This window comes from Musa acuminata, chromosome BXJ2-8 (genome assembly GCF_036884655.1).
Source record: "Musa acuminata AAA Group cultivar baxijiao chromosome BXJ2-8, Cavendish_Baxijiao_AAA, whole genome shotgun sequence".
NCBI lineage: Eukaryota > Viridiplantae > Streptophyta > Magnoliopsida > Zingiberales > Musaceae > Musa > Musa acuminata.
The window spans coordinates 10,794,775-10,817,953 of record NC_088345.1 but is presented as its reverse complement, the minus strand read 5'-3'; the positions used below and the strand labels follow the sequence as shown (position 1 = coordinate 10,817,953).

At 38.2% G+C, this 23,179-nt stretch overlaps 3 protein-coding genes across 5 annotated transcripts; all 3 read right to left on the bottom strand.

Moving 5' to 3' along the window:
* Positions 1-5: 5 nt before the first annotated feature.
* LOC135586999 (uncharacterized) lies at positions 6-8,890 on the bottom strand. Of its 2 annotated transcripts, none has more exons than XM_065120896.1 (9): positions 8,272-8,890; positions 7,584-8,187; positions 6,896-6,995; positions 4,694-4,761; positions 4,205-4,322; positions 3,380-3,471; positions 1,699-3,274; positions 510-1,584; positions 6-404 (listed from the first exon to the last, which is right to left on the bottom strand). In XM_065120896.1, the coding sequence occupies exons 3-7, from the start codon at positions 6,903-6,905 to the stop codon at positions 3,212-3,214; spliced, it is 351 nt and encodes a 116-aa protein (XP_064976968.1). In that variant the 5' UTR covers positions 6,906-6,995; positions 7,584-8,187; positions 8,272-8,890; the 3' UTR covers positions 6-404; positions 510-1,584; positions 1,699-3,211. The 2 variants fall into 2 exon arrangements, with proteins under 2 accessions (XP_064976968.1, XP_064976967.1); XM_065120895.1 differs by lacking the exon at positions 510-1,584 and having other exon boundaries at positions 1,699-1,795; positions 3,153-3,274.
* Positions 8,891-10,817: 1,927 nt separating this feature from the next.
* Positions 10,818-18,532, bottom strand: LOC135619163 (protein RETICULATA-RELATED 1, chloroplastic-like). Its single transcript, XM_065120889.1, has 8 exons — positions 17,991-18,532; positions 17,812-17,910; positions 17,467-17,693; positions 16,558-16,627; positions 16,318-16,397; positions 14,717-14,781; positions 12,936-13,130; positions 10,818-12,179 (listed from the first exon to the last, which is right to left on the bottom strand). The coding sequence occupies exons 1-7, from the start codon at positions 18,471-18,473 to the stop codon at positions 12,937-12,939; spliced, it is 1,218 nt and encodes a 405-aa protein (XP_064976961.1). The 5' UTR covers positions 18,474-18,532; the 3' UTR covers positions 10,818-12,179; position 12,936.
* A 1,548-nt stretch (positions 18,533-20,080) lies between these two features.
* Positions 20,081-21,289, bottom strand: LOC103994539 (two-component response regulator ORR5-like). Of its 2 annotated transcripts, none has more exons than XM_018830211.2 (5): positions 20,863-21,289; positions 20,748-20,794; positions 20,603-20,683; positions 20,450-20,520; positions 20,081-20,375 (listed from the first exon to the last, which is right to left on the bottom strand). In XM_018830211.2, the coding sequence occupies exons 1-5, from the start codon at positions 20,999-21,001 to the stop codon at positions 20,288-20,290; spliced, it is 426 nt and encodes a 141-aa protein (XP_018685756.2). In that variant the 5' UTR covers positions 21,002-21,289; the 3' UTR covers positions 20,081-20,287. The 2 variants fall into 2 exon arrangements, with proteins under 2 accessions (XP_018685756.2, XP_009413176.2); XM_009414901.3 differs by having other exon boundaries at positions 20,866-21,289.
* Positions 21,290-23,179: the final 1,890 nt, after the last annotated feature.

The following is a 23,179-nucleotide window of genomic DNA, read 5'->3' as shown; positions in this document are numbered from 1 at the left end:
ATAGATGTCCAACTGTATTCATTGGTGATAAAACACTCGTACTTGAATATCCGTTCAGCTTATTACACTATGAAGATAAATATTTATTCTCTAGAACTAAGAATTTGTTGAACTGCAAGCACCTAATAGTGTTAGTGTTACAAAAGCATTTACAAAGAAGTTCGATATCGTAATCTTGATATGTACGAGTGTCAGGTCCTTGAGATTCTTATTGACTGGCTCTTCAGTCTCCTCTGGTGTGGGCATGCGATCTTTATGCTCTTATCGAAAGGCAGGTGTATCAAAGAGAGTTTTGATCACCTTCATAAGAAGGTTGTGTACTTACAGTAACCCGGTCACTTGGTGGCACCAGGTCACCAGCAGCTTGGTTCTTCCTGGAGATAACTGTTGCCATGTCCATGTGCCTATCAAAAGAGAAAATCACAGAAAGACAAAAGATTTGAGGATAATGTACATTTTGATATATTATATTACTAGTTGAGCAAGTTTACACAGTTTAGACCAAGTACCAAGCAATAGGAGTTCATGATCAGAATCCTGTGTATCAAAATGGCTCATTACTGAAGCAGCTTATTCATTACTCGATTGCACACATATCACAAACAGCCATTTCGGAGTATCAGATACAATGCTAGAGAGTTAAGGTGGAAACAAACATTTTTATTTACAGATGTAACTTCTAATTTTGAGGCTTGTTAAAAGTAACAACAGAAAGCAAAAGAGAGAACTATGGATGGTAGAGAAAATCTCCTCTAAAAAAAAATTTTGATTCGTCACGGACTAGACGGTGGATAATAGAATGGCATTTGGATCAAATGGCACAAGTAGAGAAACAAGCATAAAAAGGCTGAAATGCTACCTTGAACAAGTTTAAAAGATGCATATATAGATACTACTTTTTTCCAACCTTTTCATTCCCATTTACAAACATTTGCCCAGCCAAATCCCAATTAGATCATGACCTAATAATACTTGTCATCAACCAAAAATCATCAGAATCTGCAAAATGACCATCAAATAAGTCAAGGAACCTTGATTGGCTTCATGGACACGATGTATTGGTCAATCTCATCCTGTATACAGACCAGAATTGAGGTGCCACAAACTATACACTGACATTAAACCATAAAAAATCATAATTATATCATGAGTTCCTGCTATGCCATATCTCGACACATTTTGTGTTTGTTTCTTGTTCAGCAGCATGACATGTAGCACACTTGCATTTCATGCCTGAAAGTTTCCCAACTGTGGTACGTGGTACAGTATAAATCAGCTGGTTCCCAAAGAACATAGGGTGATACCTCGATCCATCACCTGGCCCCAACAGTGATAGCCTATAATTTTGACAACAATCGACCTACCAGATTCCAGCTTTCCTAGTTTCTTACAATGTTAGATCTGAGAATTGGAAACTAAAGTTAAAAAAGAATCGTTTGTTGTTCTTTCTGTATGATAAGAAGCACCATGCATGTTCATCTGCAGTTATGTTTACTGACAAGATCTGAGTTGATCTCTTTCTGATCTTGAGTACTTCACAAATTATTTTGGATAAACCAAATGGCAATGTGGTCAAAATTAAATCTGAACCAACAACAACAACAAAAGAAAATTATGGTTTATCAACATTTAAGCAGCTATGATAACATATACTAGACTTCAAAAAGGTGGCGACAAATTAATTAAGTGGAAGCTTACCTGACTAGTAGAGCGCAATATGGAATGCAGAAGATTCTCATTGGCATACACAGGCAGTGGAGGCATCTGGCTCATAATACCAGGCGTTTCAAGCATGCTGTTCAACGAGAAAAATCTTGTTCAGAAGCTCAAACTAACATTAAAAAGCATGAAATATCCACTGGGATGACTATCAGATAGACGATTTGGTTTCAAGTTCTTTAATGATGAAGTTCGTACCTATTTTAAATGGTTGTTATGTTGTTTGTTATGTTGTGGTTTCAAGTTCTTTAATGATGAAGTTCGTACCATATCCATGCTTCTGAATGAAGATGATAACAAAGAGACAATGATACATGCTGAAAGGATAGCACAATCTACCTATTTGCCAAACTAACCAATATGTAACTTACTGTTTAGCAAAATCTTGATCATAGTAAATCAAAATAATGGAGGAACCTATGATAGACAATTGATTATATTTTCTAGTTTACAGTTTCAACATGTAATATACGTTAATAGAGTAACATTGTCTCAATCCTCATCACACTTTAGGTATTCACTAATAAGTATATAAAGTAGCAAGAAATAGTATAAAAATCAAAATACACATCACCAGTCCAGATGGATTTATAATGATAGGAAACCACAGAAATGAATAGGACACAAATATACAAAGTCAATAATTGACAGACAGTGAAGTAAGAAATATCTGTATAGTATAGGCTTGTGTTATAAAAGATGGATCGTAGTTGCTAAATGCTCGTGCTGGATAAATTCATATGTCGACAACGAGTTATGTGCCTCATGCCACACTTATACTGCTCTAGTTCCACATCACTTTGGTCAATAATTTTTCAGGTCTCATGCATCAATGTATATAAATCCAAGCAACTTCACCCAACAAGGGAAGTTTATTTTATTAATGAGCATCTAAAAGTTCTCTTAATATGCACATTTTCCTGGGTCAAAAATGAATTCCAGATTCCATAACATTTAATCTGCAGGCAAAAAAGTGATTAAATACTTACATAAAATTAGAGAAATTTAGTGTATCCTAATTAAGAGCATTGATGGTGTTGCACTGATCACTGTGATTCAACATATCCCTCAATGAAAAGCCAAAGAAGTCATGATATATAAAAAAGAATGGTAAATAAGGTTAATTGCTACAATGAATGTACAACTGACCAATGATCGATATGCTTGGACATGTTAAAAGAAGCTTGGATAAATAGATAAATGCATGCACTAAAACTTCCCAAAAAACTAACTAGTTATAAAAGATTATTAGCAATCTGTGATACATGAATCTTGGAAACAATCAGTGAAAATTGAAATTTTACAATGCCATAAGAGTCTTAAGCATCTGATCATATGATTCAACAACACATATGATAAAAGCACCAATGCACTTTTTAATAATGCTTAGCAGATAAATTGTGCTGTATTGAATAAGGGAACAAAGAACAAACCAGTGCAGATAAGTTACTTCATACACCCAAAGGAAATGAATGACAAATTCTGCACTAGTTCAAAGGATAAGACTGCAATCACTTTGCTCCCTACAGCAGAGTAATATATCCAATTCTTCCATCTAGCACAATACAAATGGCATAACCCGATCCTCAGACCCAGCATTCTATGAAAATAAAATATATAACCATTACAGCTCATAGCAAACGAGATTTAAAATAGCTACCTCATTATTTTCACTGTTAACTGCAATCTGGTGAAGAAGTTTTGCATTGTCTTCCAGAAGATTCATTGTTCTGCTGTCAATCACTGGGAATGCTGAAGAAACATGGTTAGAATTGAGATTATAAGAAAAAATAAAATAAATTTGGACCAAACTATCATTTACTAAGGAAACGTCACAAAAAGAAACATGTGTATGCTCCACTGATGGAATAAGTGGTGCTATCTATCACAAAAAGTACATGCAAATACATACTACGCAAGTCTAAACTTCCAAACCATATAAAGACTTGTTCCATTATAACAAAAGATCAACACATGACTTATATACCAATACTGCTCTTTCCTTTCTGATTATGTACCAAAATGTAAAGGGAAAATGGTAATAATTTGGAACTCACGAATGCCTTTTATGTTCATAAGAACTTGGGGCAAGAGAATCACATTCTTATTTGGTTTGGCCAAGCCCAAGTAGGGAATCCTAGCTCACTAAGAGCCTCCTCCACATTAATTTTTATTTCCATTCCCATGCATATGCTAAACCTCTACAAATATTCATCCTTATCTAATAGCACTGATGGATAGTCAAAAGATAACACATATTTGTATCTGAATTGCAAAGCATAAGCTTAGAGGGAACTATATGAACATAAAGAAGTACATGCAAAAAACTATCTCATATAGTTTTCATTCTCTGTTAAAGAAACCCATATGCTGAGATTTTGACTAATGACATAGGTTAATGCCACATAAGCATTTCAGACATGTTAAACTATCAACAAAAATTAACTATCAGCTAAGATCAAGTGTCTTAGTAATAGCAACTAACCTTCAGATGAGAACTGATTCATATGGTTCCCATTACACATCATGACAGAACAGGCAGCTTCACAGTCCGGTTGATTATAGTGCATATTGACCATTGAAGAACAACCTATAATCTTCTCCTGAACCCAATTTTGATACAAGACATCAAAACCACAGCATTAAATTCCTGTACCTTGGATCATTCAATTAAAAAAGAGAAAACTGCATGTCCAAACTACAAAAGTTCCATATACTTCTTTCTCTTTTGACTAACAGATAATGCTGTCTTTTCATTATGATTGTATCTTCAGACTAATAAAAACTAGAAAACTGAAAATGTTCAGATTTAGTTGAATTTACAGAGCCATATGGGGTACTAGCACAAAATTATTAGAATATCACAAAAATTATTAGAAGAACCTGACATTCTTACTCTCTAGCTAAAGTCTTTGACATATAGTATCAATGTTAATCATGAGTTGTCAATAAGTTGAAGCATGTGAAAATTTACCTTTCTGTCTTTGATTTTCTTTCCAGCATAAAAGTCTTCAGATTTATGTTGTTTACCATTCTCCTCCTCTATAAATAGGTCAAAAATATTAGCATAATTAGGAAATCCCTAGGACAAGTAGTAAATCTTCTGAGATAATTATACAGTTCAAAGCAAATAACCTCTATAATCAAAATGTCATAAAGATATAAATTATCATAGAACTTAACATCCAGGTATTTCATGGATCTGCCAAAAAAAAATAGAAGGGCAGTTTAGAAATTTCCATAACTATCTGATAAGAATCCCAGGTCCTTTCAAATGCATGGTAAGAAAATTAACTAATTACATGTCAGCAGACATCAGCACTGGCACTCATCTTAATGTTCTGAACTCAATCAGAACCAAAAATCACAAGTGCCATGATACCAATATGTTAAACAATGAGCCTCCCTTAATAATAGGCCATGCAAATGCCTTTTTCTCCTCCTGTCTGCTTCTGAGAAAACACAAAATTGATTTTACCCTAAACACAGTCTATACCCTTCATGGTCACGACATACGATGTAACAAAAATAACATTAAAACTGATGACTATAAGATTTTCCAACTCAGTCAACATGTAAATAGGGAGAGGGGCCCAATCTGACCCCACATAACAGCAATAAACTATCTAGTCACTCAAAACTTAGGGCTAATTACATATTACCCCCTGTAATTAGACCTCTTTAGCATCTCGATCCCTAAATTTAAAAAATTTATATTGGAATCCCTATAGTTATGAAAGTGAAACATCTAGCTCAATTTACCCTAATGTCATCGGTTTTACCAACAAATGTGCAAAAACAATGAACAAAAAGATAATTTCAACATCCCAATTACATTTTCTGTGGTGACGGACGACGACACCGCTGGGGCACGTGGGTGGCTGTTGTGGATGAGGAAGAGCGACAACAAAAGGTGAGGGAAAGAGAGTTGAGGAAGAGGATGACGCAGATGTCAACGCTCTCTGCATCTACGTCGGCGTCACTCAGTAGCTGCGTCGATGTCGACACAAATGCAGAGCACCGAAAGGGCCGCTTAACATGTGCATCGGCTCCGACACAGATGTAGATGCAGATGCAGAGCGTCGCTTGGCATCTGCATCGGTGCTAACGTAGATGTAGATACAAAGCAACGCCACTCTGCATCTGCGTTGGCACCGACAACAACGCGAGGAAGGGTGATGTCACTTTGCATCTGCGTCGGCGCCGATGCAGATATCGAGTGGCCCTTTCGCCACTCAGCATCTGTATCGGCATCGACGCGGTTGCCGAGCAACACCAATGCAGATGTAGAGTGTTGGTATTTGCATTGTCCTCTTTCTTCTCTCTCTTTGTCTCACCTTTCGTCGTCGCTCTCCTCATCTACAACAACCACCCGCGCCCTCTAGCGGTGTCGTCATCCACCATCATCGAAAACATAACTGGGATATTGAAAGTACCTTTTTTGCCTATCGTTTTCATGCTTTTGTCGGTAAAACCAACAACATTATGGTAAATGGAACTAGATGTTTCACTTTCATAACTATATGGATATTGAAATTATCTTTTTGCCCATCATTTTCGTGCTTTCATCGATAAAACCAATGGTATTATGGTAAATGGAGCTAGATGTTTCACTTTCATAACTATATAGATATTGCAATTATGTTTTTGCCCATCATTTTCGTGCTTTCATCGATAAAACTAACAACATTATGGTAAATAGAGCTAGATGTTTTACTTTCATAACTATAGATATTCCAATATAAATTTTTTAAGTTCTAAGAGGTGGGATGCTAAAGAGGTCTAAATACAGGAGGACAATCTGTAATTAGCCCCAAAACTGATGACTTTAAGACTTTCCAACTCAACCGACATGCAAACAGAAATAAGAGAGTGATGTCACCCTACATAACTGCAATAAACTTCCAATCACTCAAATTTTCAAAGAAAAGGTAGGAAAACAACCATATGCCTACATAAACATTGCCATATCCAAACTTAATAAACTGTTTTAAAATAAATATGCATGTTCTCTTTTCTGAACTGCTCATGCACAAAAACTAGGAAACAAACAACTACAAGCATCATATATACAAATAACCAACTATACTAATGGTCATGCACTACAACTTTCTAATAGGATATGTTGTAAAAAAATGTTTTCCGCATTCATGATTAAACTTGTAGAAATACTCACTGTCATCCATCGGCACCTTATCGCAACATCTCTCACAGTCTTCTCGGAAAGTCTAGCTGCTATCTTGATATACTTCATGATATTAGGTTCACTAGCAAACCTGAAATTTTGAGATGTAACAACAAGTCAGAGCAGAAAAGTAGTCGCAGACTATGACCAATGCTTACAACAGATTGAGGACAAACTTCACACTTTATAGTATTCTAAAAGGAGAAATGAAAACAATGAAATGGAAAATCTCTATTAGAATAGCATTTCAGTTATTTTATCTTACGGAAAAAAGAACATCATAATTTAGTTTGAACTAATCCAGTGATGATAAATGTATTTTAAATGAAATATGAGTTCAAGAATAAATAAATATATCTGCAGTGGTGCAAACAGAAATTTTGTTACTCTACCTACAAGTTTAAGATATACTGCTTCTCATGTGGATGAAATAACAAAAAAAAGGCATAAATCTCTCAGATGGCATGTTATGGATCAATAGAAGCCAAGAATCTGTTTTATAAAATGCTAAGAACAATTAAATAGTAATAAGATGCAATGAAATTAGTATTAGCCAACATCGTGCAGCTATGAATGTTTACTGTTGTCTATCCAAGTATACTAGTTATATAAGATATAGCCCATAGGACCTACAAAAGTAAGAAATAATTCTCAGACAAAATTGCAACATGTAACTTACATGACAACCATGTTTCAACACTTCCAATTCCTCACAGGACCAATCAACAGCAAACGCTGCGAGATGCTCAAGTCCAGGTAATGGATCGAGAAGGATATTGCTTGGCAGATTACCTGTCAAAATCATGGAAGAAATATTGTTTGGAGTGCTGGCATTCCCAGTCAATATCAACCCTGTCGTTGCAATTATTCCACCTGAAGTGTTCATGTCACCAAGAAAAACATTGGTTGTGCTCTTTACATCCTTTGGTTGAAAAGAAACTACATGTTGATTGCAAAAAGACTGCAGAAAAACTCCTCCATGAGGAAAATTGATGCCATGATCCATCACTATCCTCATAACACTAACAGTCCTGAAAGCACTAATTTAAAGAGACTTATGCAGAGCCGAAATCTTTCAATCTTCTCGGAAGCCACTTTGAATATTTAACGCCCTCTACCTGTTTCTGTGTGTAAAATATATGATAGGAAAAAAACCCCTTGAATAATTAGCCAGGGCTTCAGAAGCACCCTTTTTCGATCTCAAGAACAGATACAACTACCTCGGAACGCCCAAATTCCACCATCCTAAAAGGATCCACGACCAAGATTTCATTTCTCCGTACCTGATTGGGACGAACAAAAGTTACATCGTACGCAATTGTATTCTACACGGAATCAAAAACAACAAACTCAAAGCACATAGAGACCTTATCACTCAGTCACCTACAGCCCTTGAAAACCAGTGCCCAGATAAAGAACAATCTCTTTCGGTTCGAAGAAACCCTAACAAGAATCTAATAAACAATCGCAAACCCAAATAGCCATATCATAACTGTTTTCAGGGAAAAAACACAAGCTTCTGATAACAGAACCCTAAAACAGAGAGAGAACCTGCTATCGACCGCCGCAATCTTCTTCTTAAACTTCTCTGACAAGATTAATTACGAGGGAGGGAGGGAAACCCTAACAAGATTCAACCTTTTCTCTCTCGTATGGCCTCCGGTGCTCCTCTCTCCAATGGGAAATCAAGCGAAATCGAAAAAACCTGCCCCCTTTCCAATATAAATCGAGCGATGACACCAGCAACAGAGCAACCGCTTGGGATTCAAGCAAAGCAGCAGTGCGCGGGCCGGTGCGGGCATCGAATTGGATGCACGCGATGCCAATTACCGTGCTGCCATCCATTCTCCCCCACTTCTCCGCCGTTCTCTCTCTCTCTCACCCTTTTCTTGAGCCACCAAAACCTTGTTTGTCTTCTTTGTTGCGGCTCTCTTGTGCTCTTCCTCTTCTAAGTTTACCCTCTTTCGTTCTGTCCTACGCATTGCATGGCTCTCTCGCTCTCGACATATTGCATATAGCTTATATGTTATCGTCACCATCACCTCTCTTCCTACTCGAAGCCAAATTCCATTTATACCCTCAAAAATAAATAAATAAATAAATAATAATAATAATAATAATAATAATAATAATAATAATAATAATAATAATAATAATAATACATCTCAGAAATCAACTAAATCAATTTTTATTATCATTAATATATATATATATATATATTTTTATAAATTTAATTAAATTTAAAATATTTAAGTTTTATTAATATTTGTTTTTTTATTTTTTTATTTTTAAGATCTCTTATACCCATATCATTACAACTGTAAAGAATACTGTATGATTAAGAATGAAAGGTCAATTACTCCATCATTTTCCCAAAAGGTGAGTTCAAGTTGATCCAAAAATTGACTCTATTTTGATGTTAGAGAATATCTTTTCTGATTTTGAAGAATTTTATATGAACTTCACAAGCAAGACAGTGACTCGAAGATCATCATTATCAATATGCTTTCATGTGGGATTCTTCATCACGTTTCTAAGCTCTGAAAGAACTCATTAAAACATAATAATAATAATAATAAAAGTATTGGACCGATGGGTGATCGGATCATTATTTTTAGTGTCCATCTTTTCATAAATATTAAATGTGAGCACGATTGACAACAAAGTGGTAATTACTGCTAATGAGAAGGGCATAAAAGGAAAATAAAGTTACCCGAGGCGACATCAGCATGCGGGTGCTTACCGCGACCCGTGGTGGGTGTATCCACATCGGTACAGCTTGCCTTGGAGCAGATCCCGCAGTTGAGTAAGATCGATGCAAGTTGCCATGATGTTTATTTTTTATTTGGTTACGTGTCGACTGAACAGATATCCACGTCACTGCCTCGAAGTTTGTACTGGATCCGAAATAAGTGAGAAGCGCTGGGGACCGCATGGGTCGCCCGGTGAGTGGACGCCACGTTCTCGATGGCAATTGGTAAACTACGGCGGCGGAGAAAGCACGCGTGGGCTGATGCGTAAAATAAGTTACAGCACAGCGCTGCACCAAATGGGTCTAATCGCACCAAATTCATCAGCTTGACATATTACCCGCTCTTATTACTGGTATAGTGATTCGAAAGATTACTATGGGCCCATTGCTGTCTCGGTGGTAACTAAGCGGGTACGGTTCCTGTGCATCATTGAGAATCCTCTCTCTCTCTCTCTCTCACAATGGAGGCCATGCACCATTTGCTGTCATGAGAGCTATAAATCTTCTCATGGCACAATCGAAAGCTCCCGTGATCATCTACACAGATTCCACCATGCCAACGGAGCAGCCAAGTGAACTTAGTCAGTTCGTTGATTGTTGCTTCTGCAAAAGAAGTCATCGTCGGCATCCATCACCATCTTCTTCTTCTTCTCCATTCTTCTGATAATGTGATGTAGGTGCTGCTCAAAGTAGATGGCAGAGACGGAGAAGCAAATGCATCACAGTTGCACTGTTCAGTGCACAAGATGGAGAAGGAGATGGTGGATTCGCCCAAGCCACAGGAAAGAAAAAGAGAGCAGAACGAGAACAAGGTTGGAATGTGGCAAGCCCATTGGGGAAACAAGGTGCCTGAAAGAAAGTGTCCCATAACGAGGAAGAACCACACCACTACACTGAGAGAAAGCTTCGAGCGAGACTCTTCTGCCTCACAAGGGGAAGGAGAAATAAGACCGGTGAGGCACATATCAGGCACCGGCACAGCAAAATAACCTTTGGGATGACACCAAGGTACATGACCCTGTGCCGGGGTTGAAGGGGATAAACTGTGTATGCGGAGAAGCACCTGTCATCTTTGTTTTGGTGGTCTTCACCAAAAGCTGCAGTGCTGGTGGCCACTAGCAGCCTCTGGTCCACCATGGTATGAGAATCACACCAATTACATTCAAGGCCAACTGATCTGTATGTATATATATAAATCAGTAGATACTTTGTTCATATTACATTCAAGACCATCATGAGTCAACACTGCATGCAAATGCTGCTCCATGGCACTAAGAATGCACCAACAGAAGAGCAGCTATCCATATGACGGATATAGTCAACAATGTCACCTACTGGTATTCTCTCCTCTCAGGCATCAATTGTTGAGTTGGAATAAGACTGAAAGAATTGATCAAGCTTGATAGTCCATTTGCATTAGACTGTCCAAGTAAACATGATGAAAGGATGGTATGAACAGCATATGTTTCGACCAGCAGGTGAAGGAGGAAAGAATCAGCTGCTTAGCAAAGAGGTATGTACGAGTTCTGAGTGCATTTGTGCACTTAGTACCATATGCAGCATTGGAATCCATCATATGCACATAAATCTTCCAACTTGCCAAGAGGGGAAGGCACTTCTCTTTAAGGTTACTTTGTAAACATGTCAATGGTAACCAATCAATAGTTTCTATTCATTGTGCTGCTAGGTAGGACAAAGCTGTGTGCCTCTGTGCATCAACATAGATGCTATATTTGCAGTGAATTTGTTTCACATTGAAAACTCATCAAGGAGGATCACCACAAGGAGGGGAGAATCTGTCAAAAGAGTCAGATAAATCCTGCAAAATCTAAAAATAGTTAGGAGCAAAAGTTGAGAGTAAGGTCTGAGAGTGAATCAGTCATTTGTCCCATGGTGAGATTTTGCTCCTTATGCCAGTGAACTGAGACAACCAAGATATGATTGAAGATAATAAATCAGCAAATGATCATAGAGGAACACAGTCTAAAATAAGAACATATGGAATCGGAGTTACTTGAGTTCAGGCATGGGAACACAGCCTAAAGATTCATAGACACTGAAATTAGACTTCTAGCAGGGGGAGAGTCCTAGTTATATCTGCAATCAGATGATAAAAAACCAATCTAGCCTCGTGTTCTTCATGGATGAGGTGTCTGTGTGATTCTACAGGAACAAGTTATATAATTACATCCTGTTTGCTGATGTCCTGTGCGCAGCTCCAATGAAAAATTTGAATTCAAGAAAAATCTAACATCCTAGAACCTGGTTGAAAGAATAATCTTACAATAAGATAATATTAATGGGACATCAGCCATCCGATGATTGAAATGCAAGAAGAAGATGATAAAGAAGCAATTTTCTCAGTTCCCTCACTCAGATAACAAACTTCTCTTTGTTGAACCACCCTGTGACCTGATGCCAATTGCTGCATGGCACTGGAAAACATCATCAACAAAAGCAATGTGATAATATCGCTTTAGTAATAACACTGCAGGCTTTCCAATAATAGGGTCTTTCTATACCCTGCAAAAGTTAGGTCATAAAGAGAGTATAATAAGAACACGGTTAAAGAAACTGTATCTAGCTAACCTACATAATTAAGAAAGGGCTTAAAAAGATTGAAAAAGGAAAACCAGACACTTTCTCAAAAGCAATGAAATTAGCTCTGTAAGTTCCCCGGTCTGCCATGTATTGGGATGATACTGCACAAGATTTGCAAGACTACCAATGGTGAACCATCAAACAAAGAGCAGTAACCATCAAACTACCCCCATATTGTTACCATGGTTTAAAATCTGAGACACTGGCCACACCAGACACTGGCAGACTAACACATGATATAATGGTACATAGTGCGATACCATTAAGGAAAGGAGGAGAGGGGGAGAGGAGGGGAAGGAGAAGAGGAAGAGAAGCAGACGAAGAAAAGAGGAGGAAGAGGAAGAGGAATACCAAGGCCATCAGCTGTAGGAGGCAGGCAGGCCAGCATCATGATTTTTTGGGGGAGGAGATAGATAGATAGATAGATAGATAGATAGATATATATATATATATATATATATATATATAGAGAGAGAGAGAGAGAGGGTTTCAACCCTAGATCACTTGACGAGGGCTGGTCCATGTAAATACTGCCTGGATAAATAGAAACTAAACTACCACTAGAAATAAACAGTTTTGATCTTTTTTTTTTAAAGCTAATATAAGTCAGGTAAATTCTTAAGACAAGTTAAGTTTTTCTATTTGCAGAATATAAAGAAGCTAAAGTTCTAATAATACCTCATTGAACGCCACTCCATCGAGCCCAATCCACAAACTGCATACCCCCATAGATGTTGTTGGCAAAACGAACTCCAACTGTGAAAGCCATAGCAACAGGTGGGATGCGTTTGGCAAATGGTGATGCCTCAACCACACACTCTAGGCCATTAATAATCTGATAGCGAGTATTAGAAGATACTGCTAGAAAGACACCTGAATTTCAAGCAGACTCATTAGGTATAAGCTTTACTCATGAAAGATTCATCAATAGTGCCCATATGTGCAAAAAAACAGCTACATATAGATCAATTTGTACTAGCACAATGAAACATATGGCAAAAATTTATGTCTTCTATAGATAAAATGTACAAAATGTTTCACCATGAACTTCAAATGAAGAATTATCCAAGTCCATGTTAAAAAACTTTTAAAATGATTTCAAATTCTTAAGGTAACTTAACTAGAAATCTAATTTCATATTTACTTCAGAACACATTTATGTTTATATAATACAGAGAATATCTTAATGGCACCTAAAAAATCGGTGTCAGATTAGTCCATTCAACATGTCTGACCTACCATATGTCATCCAATTGAATTTTAGAATGAAAAGGTTTATGCCCTTCCCTAAAATAAAGCAACATTACTTGGACCAGTGCTTGTGAGTTAGACTGATTTATGTCAGGATTGATAAGACCCCACACAAATTGTCTTTTCAAGGGATACAAGGAATTGTCGGGAACCAATGAGGATCAGTCATAATGGTGGAAAAAGGCAGATATTTTGTTGAACTTGCTAACTCCTGTTTTCCAATTCATTCCTGACGAATTCTGGCTTGCTCAATCACTCTCAAACAGTTCCACTACATTTCATGAATTCCCATCGGTCGGTCCAATTCCAACCAAGTTTCTGACAGCTTCTAACCACAGCCCATCAGGACTGATCATGACAATACCAGACTTTCTAGCCAATCTCCGAAGGCCTTACATATACTAGGGGAGTTTTTCCCCTTTTTTATCTTCCACATTCAATCTGCAACCAAAACTATGTACCGATCCCCAAACCACCCCAGCCCAATCCCCTTGGTTGATACTAGCATCAATTCCAAAATTATGTTATCCTTGACATGGACTTTAGTCTCCATCCCATGAATTGGATTGAACACACATATCCACGAGTTGGGTGTATACTGAACTCTGTGGTTACTAACCTTATAAATCATACAATGGCTACTGGAGGTGGACCATTTTGGTTGTTGGGGCTTCTAATTAACAACTAGTAATTTACATTCTCCCAACACTAAAACAAATATGTCATAATTATTCGATAAGAATAAACTTTATTCCTTTTCTCCCTTCAATCAATTGATCGTTTGAAATATATGATCAAAGCAAACTTTCTACAAGTATTGTCCTAATTAAGACACAATTGAGAGGAAAATGGCTCAATTGGATGGGATTTTAATGGTTAGTTCAGGAAAAAATGGTGGCAAAATAACAAAAATTAGACCGAGGATTGTATATAATGATGTCTATAGACCAATGAGGTCAGCTAAATGTATTGTCCTAATGGTGTAAGATTAGCATTAAAAGCATGGCTAGGTTCATTTGCATATAAGCTTAACAAAAATAAATCAAATAACAAAGAAATTAAGCTCCATGTTATGATTTCAGAACATTGAGATGAGAAAAATCCAAATGCTAAGTTGATAACACAAGTGATGCAGCAACTCATTGTAGCAAATTCAACATAAGACAAACTTTTGACAAGGCTATCATGCTTAACATTAATCCGCATACCCCAAAGAACAGCACTTTTAACAAGTGGTGGAACAGGTATATCTTCATCAGATTTCCTTACACTCCTGGACATGATAAAAAGGAATTCAGAAAACCAAGATACAGCAGTATACTCTGTGCATGCAAAACATACAAAGGTCTATTTCAGAAGATAATACACAGGAACCTAAAATCATGAAATATCTAAAACTTTTTACTTACTACTTGTGAAGTTAATCCAGCAAACTATGGCAACACCAAGGAATATATTTCAAAAGCCACATTATGAACACAGACATAAATAACTCTCAAATTTATAATGAACGAGACCTACTTCTTTGATCTTTCAAACTGCAATGAGCACAGTCTCAAATTTAACATGGAGTATGTCCAACATCAGTTTAACAGCAATTAACAAAGTCTCAAACTTAAGAAGCAAAATAATAATTAGGAGGATTTTATGGATATTTAGAGTCATGATATAAGTATTTCACTACTGTCCTCCATATCCATTTGGAAATTTGCATCTATAATATGCCACATGTCACATTGCTTTCTTCCAAAGTTAATACAACTTACATTAGAGTTTAGATATATTACATATTAGTTATTCATATTTAGAAGGTGGAGAATTCTGCAAATTAGCATAATGTGAGCAAAACAAGATATCCACTGTAACAGGAAAATTAGTAGATAATATGAGTTTATGCAACTTCTTATTTTAATCCTCAAGAGATAAGCCAGAGAATAAAAGATAGAAGATTGTTGTCAAATGCACCTTAAACACTATTCACCTATAATAGCAAAATAAATCAAGCAGTATATTTAAAATCTTGGTCCAGAAAACTAACAACTTGAGGACTCCTTCCTTGGTCCAGAATATTCCATTAATGTCAAGGTCAAACATGGTTCACCTTACCAATCCGTACCGATGTACCAACCAACTGTCAGTATGATATATACCGAGTCATACCGAACCATACCAAGCATACCAACATAAGATACATGAAGATGTACCGATGTACCGCGCATACCAATCCCTTGTTCAATCAGTACATACCACCCATACGAATGGTACGCTGCAGTACACTGAACCTGAGGTCAAGTAACCAAATTGGATCACTATGGACCCTTACTAGTCACCACAACACTTGGGTGGGTGAGTCCACTGATGAACCCTACCATCGAGTAAGTAGTTCACATTGAGACCCATCCAAATCAAGATTATTGGAAATTTGATCTAATTCAACCCAAAATCAAATCAAAACTGAGTTTCAAAGAGAAATCCCAGTCATCCTACTTACAATAGGATCCAAAGTACACAACTTCTAGCTTTGTAACGCCCAATAATAATGCAACTGTTGGGTTTGTTCAACTAAAGAATCATGGATAGCATGTCTCTAAGTAAGCAGCATGCAACTGTAAAAGGAAACATATAAACTTGTTCTGAATAAGATGATAGACTCCTGTTTTGATGGCCCATTGTAAACACTGAATTCACCAAATCAGATAAGACATTCTAGCAAAACAAAAAAAAAGACCAAAAGAGATTGAGTAATGAAGATATTATGTTCAGATGCATCTGAATTTAAATGATATATATGAAGAGTATAAGTTTGTACCGCTTAGCAGTCATTATTAGGTTGGCAATGCCTTGGCCTACAATACCACAAACAAATCCAACTGATCCATATAGAACTCCCTGCATCCAGAACAATGTACAATAACCAATTACGCTTAATAAGTCCCTACGAGGATTTCTTGAGGCAAACTATGATCCTTAACTAGGAATAAGGCACACTGAAGAGATGTCTAACAGTCCTAGAAAGATAATTACTTAGCAACGAAATTTAGGTACCTACCTTGTAAAAGTATGTCCCAATCCGTTGCCGAATAGTAAATTTGCAGCCTGGTCTTTCAGCTTCAAAAACACTGTCAAAAACAGGAAAAGTGAGCTTTAGTTAAGAAAATTTAGTTTGAAATTTCAAGGACAAAGATATGTCTTTTTCATGACCACACTTATGGCAAAAGATTCATGTAGCTGACTCCAGATAATTAAGACTTTCAGCTTTGTTGTTGTTGTTGTTGTTCTTTAAGTACAATACTATCAAGGCCAATATCATTCACATGTGAACAATATCAACGATACCATTCAAATGTTTGAATTCCTAAGATATCTGGTTTCAAATGTTTGCTTGAGGCAGTGACCAAAATATTTCAATTCCTAACAGCTTAAGTTTGAAAAGCCCTTGACCAAGGTCATGTAGTTTCTGGCATCTTGTGTCTTACTGTAACCTATCAAGTGTAAGAACATAATAGAATATCCTGGTACCAAGAATCTTGATCAAGTTTGAAAGAAGCAAGTCATAAGATATCTTGGACTAATGTACAACGGCTAGTGAGCAAGTATCAATTATAAAAAAGTATCAGCTGATACAGAAAATGAACGACTGATAGTAACATAGAAACATCATAGCATACCAGATAAACACGAAGAACCTCGAAATGCTATTGTCAGTTCAAATGGCACTCAAACAAAATATAAGGAACCGGGAAAACATTAAGAAGAAAGTTCAACTAACTTCCAAACAGAAATGAAAGTCGTAACACAGGATTGGAAGATGACAAAAGAAAAAAAGGAAGAGAAAAAAGATAAATAAGAACAGAAGAAAAGGAGAGGAAAACACGGATAATAAAAGAAATAATGGAGAAAATAATTTCAATATTGCTCAGAAATTTTCAACAGGAAGCGAACGCATAAAAGCACTCACCTACTAGGCAAAGCTTCAAAACCACGCTTGAGGCTTCCCCAAAACCCAGTAGATGCTGACACAGATGGCCGTCCAATTCTTACATAGGGAGCCAATAAACCCACTAGAGCAATGTCGACAACTATCCCGACCAGAAGATCTGCAGCGTACAATTCAAACTCCGTCCAAAAATCCTTTCCCCTCTTTTGAACCTCCGCGAACGTCGCACAACAAGAATCAATAACTATCTGCGCTGATCGAAATAAAGGGGAAAAAATGGATATTCAACTTGTAAAAAGTGAATTCTTGATGGTACTCGTAAATTCCAATATCAACAGTATCCAATGTAATAGAGTTCGATCAGACCTCCGTTGCCACTTTAAAAAGGAACGATGGGTCGGCAAGCATCCGATTCCGAAGCAACGAGCAATGCCTGATGGCAACACCAATCGGCCACCATGACCCCTTGAAAACAAAACCAAAGAAAAGGTAAGATCTTTCCAAGAAAGCAACCATCTTGCAAGCAAGTATCCAAACTAAATTACCTGCAAATCCAAATATCTCGAGAGAAGAACCCTGCGAATCCCAATGCTCTTGGCCGCCTCCAACAGATCAGGTGGCAGGCTCGCGCCACGCGCCTCCGTCTCCCGAATCACCTCCTCGAACTTCATCACCGGGCCGAACTCGGCCTCGTCGCTACCGTCCTCACCGTCGCCTTCGTCTCCGCCATCTCCGCCGCCAGCTCGATCGCCGGATCCTCCGTCATCGCCGGCACCATTATCACCATCAAGGCCCGCAAAGCAACTCCATTTCCTCGTCTGGGCGAAACCCCCATCGCCTCGAGCTAAAAAAGCGGCCAAAAAGACGGCTTCTTTCGGGGAAGAAGCGAGAGCGGGGTTGGGGTTGGATCGGAACGCTAAAGCCCTGACCTCGACGGAGCCGATGCGGGGGGTGCCGAGAGATGCGGGAAGGGAGGAGGGGTCGTAGTAGAAGGCTCCCGAGGGGGCGAAGGAGGAGGAGAACGCCATCGCCGTCTCGTGCTGTCTCGAGCGGGGAGAAGTGGAATACGGAACCCTTGGCGGCGCTTCAGTTTGGAGAAACGAGAAATATGAAATAAAGATTAAATAAACCAATGACATCACATCACGTGTCATTCACGTGAGTACAGATGAGACTACTTGGTTAAGGATTTTGAAACGACGTATTTACCCTTTCCAATTTAAATTTTGATATTTTATATGTATCTCCGAATATTAAAATTCTTCACGTAAGTAACCAAATATTATTATGATATATATATATATATATATATATATATATATATATATATCTCACTATTACTAATGTTCATTAAGAAACTTAGATTAATCATGATTAATTATAATTGATATTAATTAGTTTGAATTATGAAAGTATGTAAATACTTTAAATATCATAGGTGCTTGTTACGTCAAAATTTTATTATACGGGTTAGATGCTAATTCATGGCTAATCGAAATGTTTCCTTGGTGTTAGTTTCAAGTAAAATTCAATCTTATAAAGTATGTAATAATTGTTTGATTCGGTAGTATTAAATCTTATAAAATTATGTCAGTCACATTTTCGAAAATGATCCTTTGATGCTTAAATTAACTTATGGTTAAAATTATGTCAGTGACATTTTGCATTATCTTGAAAGAAATATCCAAGGGTATCCATGAGAATTCGTAGTATCGTAGACTCCTAGTATTGTTATTTATGTGATGGATTATATATTTTTCTTGAACCTACTTACGAGTGCAACATGTTGAACCCAATATGATAATGTTTGATCAATTCAATCTCGTTTTGAGTTATCAACCATGTGGTATTGAGGTGTTGTCACGTTGTGCTAACGTGTCGACCAAAGTGCGATTGAACTAACTCAAAAACTTATTTTAACAACTCGTGACCTAATCAACTCAAAACATATTTTAATGACATGCAATCAACTTAATATAAAGAGAAAAAAAAAATGATCGACATAATCAATGTTAATCACGAGAGTAACGATCATAAGAGTCTATTATAAAAGGATCCCTAAATATATCCCTCCAAACTTTTATCAATACAATGTAAAGCAAGTCAAATCATCTAACCCTAAAGCTAACTCAGCATCAAAAGAGCATCGTCGGAAACACCTTTAACTTAAATGTTTTTAAGGTTCGGAAGTTGAATAAGTGCGCTGTCGATTGAAAATATTATGAAACCAATGCAGAAGAGGAACTGTGGTTCTCTATATCGATATCTAGTTTGGACAATTAAATTTGGATTTAATAGTATTTTCTTATAATCATAATAATTTTTGAGAATATAAATATCATTTTAGATTTTACTCAATAATGAATTAGTATTTAAATCCAATTTCAGATGGATTTGGATACTAAGAGAATTTGACCCACGAAGGGTTTAAATATATTGTTATCCAAAATTGTGACTAATGAGGTTGACGTATACCTATAATCTAATGAAGCGGTCCCCCTAAATCTATGCAATGTGTCATTGGAGATTCGATTGTCACGTTCAATTAGGACACAGTATGCGATCACGTCATCTCGAAATAAAGGGAATCAAATCAAGCTTAATGTTGATGTAGGTTTGGTGGCAGTCCAAAAGATATGCAAAGATATTATCGATAATGATGTCAAATTGGTGCGATAATTCAACCGACAAAGGAAGATTCCGATCGATCGATCGATTGGAGTCATTTAGGGATCAAATTCAGCCCACAAATCATGTGGTGCACGAAATTTGATGGAGGAGGAGTCGCACATGGCATCGTATTATTCTAACTATGAGAAGCCAACTGTGGATCCGACGGTCCTCATTTGAGGACACGGCTACAGACCCGGGACACATCGGACGGCCTGATGGGCTTCAGCAGGAACTCTTCTGCTCCCTCCTCCAGACACCTGCAAGCAAGCAAGCAAGAGATGAATGAGAACGACGACGGGCATCGAAGCAGGAGATGAGTGAGAAGAGGCACCTGGTGATCCTGTTGGGGACGTTCTCGGAGGACATGATGACCACCGGAATCTCCTTCAGCTCGGAGGACTCCTGAGATGACGGTACACGGTAGCAACACTCGGTCTATTGTCTCGAGACAGGGATGATAAAACGGTAAGAGGGTTGGTCTCACCTTCACTCTCTTGAGGAGTTCGTATCCTGTCATCTCCGGCATCCAGTAGTCGGTGATGATCATGCTCACGTCCTTCTTCTCCTGCAGTTAGCAACACACAAGGTTTACGGTGGTGATGGAGAAGAAGAGGAAGATTTCGACGTACCAAGCCGAGCAACTCCAGAGCTCTCTTCCCGCTGTCCACGGCGGTGACTGCAAGCAAGCTTTTCAGGGTTAAGCAGATTCAAGCCGAAGGAAATCGAAAGAGACGATCTACGAACGACCTCGGAGTTTGGAGCTTCTGAGGATGCCAGCGATGACGGCGCGGTCGACGGAGCTGTCGTCCACCGCCAGCACGTGCCGTTGCCCTCCGTCGCTTCCGCCGGCGCAGCAGCCGTCGCCATTACCAACTGAAGACATCAGCTCCGACTCCGACGAAGCGACTCGCCAGAGGGCACGAGAGGGACGAAGAAGGATATATACACACGCGGGCAGTACGATAGGATCGGTGCAGGGGATACGCTTGGGGGATGCTATCCTCGTCTTCCCCAGCGGGAATCCGAGGGTTTATATGGTTCCTCCGCCTTGGAGATGACATGTTGACATGTCTCTCTCTCTCTCGGTCGCTTCCTCTTCTCATCAGCATCCTCTCCATGATTTGGTGCAGTCCCGAATCTGCCACGGATCCGGCGCGACCAAGCGGATCCCGCCCCCTCCTATTCCCACTGACACACGACCGACGGCTGAGTCGGTCCTCCTTATTAATGTTGGATGCGGTGGCGCCTTCACGTTTCCTGGCTACGTAAATGGCGGTTGACCTGATTTCATGTAGAGGCCACCAACGTCAACGCACAAGACTGGGTCGGGTCCGACCGAGCCGGTGATTAAACTAAGCCATGAGAAGGGGTTTGTTTAATCCGTACACATGCATGTCGCTCGCATGTACGCATGTACGTATCGTCGTGCGCAGATGAGGAGACACAAGCCGATGGGATCCTTTGCAGGATCCGTCCGTACGTTACAGGGGTGTGGATCTATTACCAACCTGTGAGGGCCGAAGAGGACGGCACCGCGCTTGTCGGGCTACCACGTGGCGTGTCTCCTCTTTCTAAACAAGGGACATTAAATCCCTTTTTATCTCATCCCATTAAAAAGTGGAGGAAAGAACAGTTAAAATAGGATCAAATCAGACATGATTGAGATGCATAATGTTGAACTAATCAAACAAATTACACTATTCTTTTTATCCAATCATGAAGATTTCTTGCAGAAGGCATACAAAAGCATATGTTTGCAGACGGATGAAATGATTTCATCGATATAGAACCAAATTAATATATGGAATTTGTGCATGAAATTTGATAGAAAATCCTATTAATGTGGTGCCTCCAAGAGATTGTTACAGTTCATCAGAACATGAATGATCACATCTTAATAGTACCTACATGTTTAACAAGATATGCCAGGAGATTGTGCTGACTCTGTCCACCAATCTGCCGGAGATTCTTACAAATTATTTGGACATCCACCGACCACTGGAAAACGGAAGGGCAGGACAGCATTTAATTATCGCAGGAAGGTGGTGCATCAAGGAATGCAGCACCAAATGATCCATCTTAATGAGTTCAATGAACAAACAGATTACTCATTAGTGAAGTCCATCTCCAACACAAATCAAATGCCATAAATTTTATAGATAAAAGAAGCAATGAATGATCTATAGAGATGAATAGGGGAAAGGAAGCCAGATGATTACCTCCTCTGTTGGGCAGCATATCTGTGATCCACCAAATAAATACAGAAGAACAGGAGAAATTGGATAGGGGTCGGTCTGTTACTCTTCTTTGGGCAAGCATATCTGCAATCCAACAAAGGAAAATAACAAAAAGAACAGAATACTTTGGAGAATGATTTGTTACTCATCTTTGGGTAACCAGAAATAATGGTAGTGTATCTGCAATCCAACAAAGGAAAATAACAAAAAGAACAGAATACTTTGGAGAATGATTTGTTACTCATCTTTGGGTAACCAGAAATAATGGTAGTGTATCTGCAATCCAACAAAGGAAAATAACAAAAAGAACAGAATACTTTGGAGAATGGTTTGTTACTCATCTTTGGGTAACCAGAAATAATGGTAGTGTATCTGCAATCCACCAACGCAAGATACAGAAAGGAGAGAAGGATTCGGAGGGGGATTTGCTCCTCTTCTTTGGGCAACCTGAAAGAAACCCGTATCAAATGATACTGGCTGCATCATAGAGATAATGACAGCTCCTGTGGTTATTGCATCAGAGAGCGAATCTTACACCAAGACAAAATGCTGGAAGTTAAAAATGGCAAGTGAAGAATCTGATTATGATCATACCTCTTGCGAAGACTGCTATTGCAACAGGCTCTGTGAGATGCAAATGAAAAATTAATTAGGATGTTCTTATCAGTATACCAAGACACATTACATACTAACAATATTTGCGTCCGCCGCTAATTTTGACACTCATCAGAATCTTGGAAATGTCTATTCAGCATCCTCAAGCACGCTTTCACACACACACACACACAAATAATTATTTCAAAATTTGACCTACCAGTAGTTTA

Coding starts and splice junctions, on each gene's coding strand:
- LOC135586999 (XM_065120896.1), bottom strand. Junction 4,323..4,693: donor AGAAAATCAAAGACAGAAAG/GTAAATTTTCAC, acceptor AATTGGGTTCAG/GAGAAGATTATAGGTTGTTC. Junction 3,472..4,204: donor GAATCAGTTCTCATCTGAAG/GTTAGTTGCTAT, acceptor ATGTTTCTTCAG/CATTCCCAGTGATTGACAGC.
- LOC135619163 (XM_065120889.1), bottom strand. CDS start 18,473: ATGGCGTTCTCCTCCTCCTTCGCCCCCTCGGGAGCCTTCTACTACGAC. Junction 17,694..17,811: donor TTTTTAAAGTGGCAACGGAG/GTCTGATCGAAC, acceptor CGATCAGCGCAG/ATAGTTATTGATTCTTGTTG. Junction 13,131..14,716: donor TAAAAGTGCTGTTCTTTGGG/GTATGCGGATTA, acceptor CTTGAAATTCAG/GTGTCTTTCTAGCAGTATCT.
- LOC103994539 (XM_018830211.2), bottom strand. CDS start 21,001: ATGTCTTCAGTTGGTAATGGCGACGGCTGCTGCGCCGGCGGAAGCGAC. Junction 20,795..20,862: donor AAGCTCCAAACTCCGAGGTC/GTTCGTAGATCG, acceptor GCTTGCTTGCAG/TCACCGCCGTGGACAGCGGG. Junction 20,521..20,602: donor AACTCCTCAAGAGAGTGAAG/GTGAGACCAACC, acceptor CCGTCATCTCAG/GAGTCCTCCGAGCTGAAGGA.